Source organism: Triturus cristatus, chromosome 9 (genome assembly GCF_964204655.1).
Source record: "Triturus cristatus chromosome 9, aTriCri1.1, whole genome shotgun sequence".
NCBI classification, from domain to species: Eukaryota; Metazoa; Chordata; class Amphibia; order Caudata; family Salamandridae; genus Triturus; species Triturus cristatus.
This window is the reverse complement of record NC_140592.1, coordinates 762,727,862-762,734,858: the sequence shown is the minus strand read 5'-3', so window position 1 is coordinate 762,734,858 and position 6,997 is coordinate 762,727,862. Positions and strand designations below refer to the sequence as shown.

Below are 6,997 nucleotides of genomic sequence, written 5' to 3'. Positions count from 1 at the left end.
GGCTCGGATGCTTGCAGGTTGTTGTTGTCTTCGGAATAAGTCTTAGGTCACAAGATAGGTGACTCCTCCCTTGGACTACAGTGCGCATGGGCATCCACTCCATCCTCAGATTGTTTTTTTCCGCCTTTGGGTTCGGATGTAACTTTTCCAACTCCGGTTGAAAATCTCAAAAACAAGCTTTTCGAAGCGAAAAAACTTCTACAACTGCATCAAAGCACCTTCACTCGACATCGAATGCATCGGCTGGATCCCAGACGTCGACGCAGGCTGCTGGGCCTATCCACGCCGTGAGGCCTACGGCTCATGGAAAGGACGCCGTTTAAAAAATGCCCCCACTGTGGAGCACAATTCCGAGGAACTTCAAATCATCGCAGAAGCAGACGACTCAGACTACCCCATTACTCCGGGGCAACGCGTGAGTACCACATCCCCTGCCCCAAAACCTAAGGCATTGGTCAAGACTTCGCCAGCTGGCCTCAGTCGAGACCGAAAACATGCTTCAGAAGCCCCTCCTCCGGGCTCGGCTCCGAAGAAACATAAGCCTTCTGGTGGCTTGGGCCCGAGTAAGCCGCATGTCATTGTACCCCCGGCACCGAAGACAAAAGACCCCTCGGCACCGAAAACATTGAGGCCCATAGATAAACCGGCACCGAAAGACTCAACTTCGGCACCGAAACCTTCATCGGCACCGAAACCACAGGCTAAGGACTATAATACACCTCCTAAAGCCAAAGACTCTACCGATCAACCAAAACCTTGATCGGAACCGAAAAAATCGGCGCCAAAATCTGTTCCGGAAGAACAAGAACTTTTCCATCCACATCCAACACAAAAAAGGATCTATATTAATCCAAAGACTGGACATGTCACTGCAGTGCCATGTAAGAAACGGAAACTGGACACAACACCTGCCCCAGTTCCTATAAAAAAGAAGGACTCGGCAATATCACCTATTCCTCCTTCCTCTCCCATACAACCTTCTACCCCACCCCCTCTGCCTACACCACCCTTACCTCTACCATTTCCATTACATACACCACCTCCACAGGATGATGACGATGACCTAGGGGGAGGGGGTGATCCTTCTAATACTAATGATCCGTTCACTGATCCAGATACCGTACCATTGGATGATTGGGCATACCCTCTACCAGATATACCTGACCCTACACCATATCCCTCCAAAACATCACCTCCAGATGACCACCTGGGGTTTGGACAACTAGTAAACAGAGCAGCACTTTACCATGGCGTCACCATGCACTCTGATGCACCCGAGGAAGACTTCCTCTTAGACACTTTTGAACAGTCTCAGAAGTTGGTACAAATTTTATCTATGCTTAAAGGGGTGATAAAACACACCACAGAAGTATTTAAAGACCCCGTCTGTGCCAGGGTGCTTAACCCAAGAATTGAGAAAAAATATAGACCAGCCCCAGAGGATCCTTGTTACATCAAAGGGCAGCTCCCTCTGGATTCTTTGGTTGTTTCCAACGCAAGGAAACGTGCCAACTCCCAAACCACGGGAGATACACCACCCCCGGACAAAGAATCCAAACTATTAGAAGCCTCGGGCAAACGGGTAGCAGCACAAGTTGCTAATCATTGGCGTATTGCCAACACCCAAACCCTATTAGCACGCTACGATAGGGCTCACTACGATCAGTTGGAGAATCTGCTACAACACCTGCCAGACCAATACAAGACCCAGGCAAATGACCTTATACAAGAGGGAAAACTTATCTCAAATGCGTCAATTAAATGTGCACTTGACGCCGCAGACACCGCCTCTCGAGCACTAAACACAAGTGTACTCCTTAGACGCCACGCCTGGCTACGAATTTCAGGCTTTAAGCCAGAAGCACAAAGTACCATACTTAGCCAACCTTTTAACCAAGAACAGCTGTTTGGGCCAGCAGTTGACACTGCACTCGAAAAAATGAAAAAAGACACAGAGACTGCTAAGTCCATGGGAGCATTGCAGTCTCCACAACCACGCGGCTCCTTTCGACGCTCCTTCTACAGAGGAGCCTCTAAGAATATCAGAGCAGACACCTCCTCTACGTTCAAAACCTCTACACAAACATCTCCTAGTAGAGGATATTTTAGAGGAGGATATAGAGGAAACAACAGCAAGGGACAAGGTCGAGGCAATACCAACACTCGTACCTCCCCCACCACAAAACAGTGACTTTCCTCCACTCCCCCCAGACCATTCCACTCCAGTTAGGGGAAGAATCAATCAGTTCCTACCTGTCTGGAACTCCATCACAACAGACAAGTGGGTAAGACAAATTATCCAGTATGGTTACTGCCTGGAACTCACCACTACCCCTCCACACATACTACCCAAGCAGCGTTCCATGTCACCAGACCATCTTACGCTCCTCAAACAAGAAGTTCTCTCATTGCTTCAAAAACAGGCAAGAGAACCAGATCCCTTACAACATCAGGGTACAGGGGTATACTCATTGTACTTCCTAATCCCCAAAAAGGACAAGACTTTAAGACCAATACTCGACCTCAGACTCTTAAATCTGTACATATACTCCGATCATTTCCATATGATCACTCTTCAACAAGTGCTCCCACTACTACAACAAGGCGATTTCCTTGCCACACTAGATCTCAAGGATGCTTATTTCCACATTCCCATACATCCTGCTCACAGGAAGTACCTAAGGTGTGTGGTGGACGAACAACACTATCAGTTTACAGTCCTTCCATTCGGGGTAACAACTGCGCCCAGAGTATTCACCAAATGTCTAGCAGTAGTAGCAGCGCATCTCAGAAGACAACAAATTCATGTCTTCCCGTATCTAGACGACTGGCTAATAAAAGCCAACTCATTCAACAAATGCGTTCTACACACTCGCCGAACTATTCAAATCTTACACAACTTGGGGTTCACAATAAACTACCCCAAATCTCATCTCCAACCCTCCCACATACATCAATATCTGGAAGCCACCATAAATACCTCCAAAGCCCTAGCATATCCCAGCCCAGCCAGGATAGCCAATATACAAGCTCTCATCGTAAAATTTCAAACCCATCACTCTCTTCCAGCAAGAGTGTTCATGCAACTGATAGGCATGATGGCGTCATGCATCTTCATTGTGCCCTTGCAAGAGTGTCTAGCATGTCAGTGGAATCAGGCTCACGGACAACTAACAGATCTGGCGTTGGTGGACAGCCGCACACATCGCTCTCTGAAATGGTGGAACACAATAAACCTGTCCAAAGGGCGGCCGTTCCTCGAGCCTCTTCCACAAATATTGTTAACAACGGACGCATCACTCACGGGGTGGGGAGCCCATCTCCTAGGACACACCACTCAGGGCAAATGGACCACTCAACAAAAAGTGCTCCATATCAATTACCTGGAACTACTGGCAGTATTCCTAGCACTGAAATCATTCCAAATACATCTCCAAAACAAAACTGTCCTCATCCGGACGGACAACATGACAGCCATGTATTATATAAAAAAACAAGGAGGCACACATTCTCTCCAGCTGTCCCAGCTAGCACAGAACATTTGGAGATGGGCCATTCCCCAGAACATATACCTGCTTGCAGAACACCTTCCAGGGGTTCACAATCAGATTGCCGACCTGTTAAGTCGACAGACTCAACAGATCCACGAAAGGGGAATTACATCCACAAGTCCTACTCCCCTTTTTCCAAAAATGGGGCCAACCAGACATAGATCTGTTCGCCACACACGAAAACGCAAAATGCCCAACCTTCGCCGCCAGGTTTCCCCACCCACAGTCCAAGGGCAATGCGATATGGATAAACTGGTCAGGCAGATTTTCGTACGCTTTTCCGCCTCTCCCACTCATTCCATTCGTGGTACGCAAGCTCAGGCAACAGTCTCTCAAACTGATCCTAGTAGCCCCCACATGGGCACGCCAGCCCTGGTTCAGAACACTGCTGGAACTCTCTCTACTTCCACACCAAAAACTGCATCTCTCCCCGTCCTTACTAACCCAGAAACATGGAGAAATAAGACACCCAGATCCAGGTCAACTGAATCTAGCGATCTGGCTCCTGAAGTCCTAGATTTCGGTTACTTCAACCTACCACCAGACTGTATGAATATTATAAAAGAGGCCAGACGACCTACCACTAGAGCCTGCTACGCTGCAAAATGGAAAAGACTTGCCATTTACTGCAATAACAATGATATACGCCCACTGGATGCACCCATACAGAACATCATTTGCTACTTACTACACTTACAAAGATGTAATTCAGTGTACTCATCCATACGTCTCCACCTAGCAGCATTAGCAGCCTACTTGCAAAATCGTCAACACTTGTCACTATTTAGAGTACCTGCGATCAAAGCCTTCATGGAAGGCCTTAAGAGGATTATTCCTCCCAGATTACCACCCTCTCCAGTGTGGAATCTAAACATTGTTCTTACAAGGCTCATGGGACCCCCTTTTGAACCTCTGCATAAATGCGAACTACAGTTCCTCACATGGAAAGTGGCTTTTCTTATTGCTATCACATCCCTTAGACGGGTAAGTGAGATCCAGGCTTTAACCATACAAGAACCATTCCTACAATTACACCGCAACAAAGTGGTTCTTAGAACAAATCCGAAATTCCTGCCAAAAGTCATATCTCCGTTCCATCTTAACCAATCAGTAGAGCTACCAGTGTTCTTCCCAAATCCGGACTCGGTAGCTGAAAGAGCTCTTCATACCTTAGACGTTAAAAGAGCCCTACTTTACTACATTGACAGAACCAAAGCATTCCGCAAAACCAAGCAATTGTTTGTTGCTTTCTCTCCACCACATAAAGGCAACCCCATTTCCAAATACGGGATAGCCAGGTGGATAGTTAAATGTATCCAAATATGCTACCACAAGGCTAAACGCACACTAACAGTTCCCCCTAGAGCGCATTCCACACGCAAAATAGGGGCTTCCATGGCATTCTTAGGAAACAGTCCCTTAGAAGATATTTGTAAGGCAGCCACATGGTCTACAACACACACCTTCTCTAAACATTACTGTGTTGACGTGCAGGCAAAACAACAAGCTTCTGTAGGTCAGGCTGTCCTTAAAACTTTATTCCAAACTGCTGCAACTGATACAGGTGACCACCGCTAGGGGAGACACTGCTATATAGTCTATCCTAAGTGTATGATCTGCAGCTCATATGCCTCGAACGGAATATGCTGCTTACCAGTATAAATCTGTTCTTGGCATGTAGAGCTGCAGAGCCACACACGCCCACCCACCTCCCCGGGACCTGTATCTGTTCCAGCATAGTCTTACTTAGACATTACACATGAACATCTCTCTCTCTTTTTACAAACTCCATCATTTCCCATCATGGCGAAAAACAATCTGAGGATGGAGTGGATGCCCATGCGCACTGTAGTCCAAGGGAGGAGTCACCTATCTCGTGACCAAAGACTTCTTCCGAAGACAACAACAACCTGCAAGCATCCGAGCCCAACACCAGATGGCGATCTACTATCCTAAGTGTGTGGCTCTGCAGCTCTACATGCCAAGAACAGATGCATACTGGTAAGTAGCATATTCCTAACACGACGAGTCGATCCAAGGTTATATCTGGGCTCAAAGAGATCGTGAACGAGCCAAACCCTGAAAATATTTGCCATTCAAATCATGCAACAAACTTAATGTAAAAATATTATGAAATCTCTTCAGAATTCAAACAACTACATTTCTCTGCCATGTGGAAGACTGCCACCTTTGGAATCTGAATATATCACTGTGGTGTGAGGCATTTACTAGAAGTGATTGTTTTTAAACATTTATGTAAAAACGTTCAAGTCTCCTGTCTTGTCAACAATGTCCCTGGTGCACAAAGGTTTAGAGGTGGGCAAGGCAAATAATGCTTTTTCCGCTTTTCACGCCTTTCCAATGCCAACAAACTGGAAACTGTTAAATTGGGGAGAAGAAAACCAATTTACTTCTTAACACTAAGAAAAAGCAAACTGCAGCAATTCGCGCGATAATAAAAACAAGCCATTGTCAATTGCTGAGAGAAGAGTAGAACAAAACACTCAATTGGAGCTTTATATTTGACACCATGATGGTGCAGAGATTTCCTACTGAAGAGGGACTGAGCTGGTGTTGCAGAGCGATTCTTCTAGTACAAATTACTGGGATTTAAAAAAGTGTGTTTTTATTGGGCACAATAAGGGCATGGTTTATACATAAATACAGGTTGGGAGGAGGGGGGGCAAGCCAAACCAAGACCAATTTGTGTGAGCAAAAGGCCGCTTTATTGAAACATGTGCATATTACAGTTAATAACAGTGGCAACTGCCTTACAAAACTAAAACCTCACTATACATCGAATAACTGACCCCCCCCCCCCGCCCCTACGATCCCCTCAGGCGTTTCCCCACCCTGCCTTTAACATAACAACATTACACAGTATTGCAGTTAAAACGTATGCCCTCCAATAAAACCGAAATTCCCTAACTGCCTTTCTGCAACTGCAACTAACAAATGTCTACCCTGAAACTTAGCCTACCTGCCTACCCTTTCCCTGCCCCTGCTCACAAACTTCCAACACTTATCCTAAAACTTCTTCCAACCCTGGCCAACTTTTTAAAACCCCGCCAGCACCTGTTCCAAGCGACAATATACAAAAAACACCTGTCCTCAACAAACCTAGCCTAAGGAACCATAAAGACCCCAATGACCCACCTGATGGCCAAATTCTTAAAAAGAGGGATGTGGGCAGAAAGGATTTACTAACTACACTACCCTGCTCCCAGCCACCAGGTCACCAAACCTAAAATGGTGCCTGGGAGCACCCCGCGAAAGCCCTTATGTAAATTGGGCTCTACTTGGGCTGCAACCTGCCCAGATTGACAAAATGGCTGTTATTCGGCCAGCCCAGCCCCTCCCAATCTGCCCGGGGGCAGACCTCACTGTGTTTGGCTGCCCCCCAACCCCCCTTGGGAGGGAGGGGGGCAAGCCAAACCGAGACCAAC

General features: G+C 46.7%; 1 protein-coding gene across 1 annotated transcript; it reads left to right on the top strand.

Moving 5' to 3' along the window:
- Positions 1 to 1,336: 1,336 nt before the first annotated feature.
- Positions 1,337 to 2,191, top strand: LOC146798802 (uncharacterized). Its single transcript, XM_085627779.1, has one exon. It carries the CDS (start codon positions 1,337 to 1,339, stop codon positions 2,189 to 2,191), a length of 855 nt encoding a protein of 284 aa, XP_085483905.1.
- The last annotated feature ends 4,806 nt before the right edge of the window (positions 2,192 to 6,997 follow it).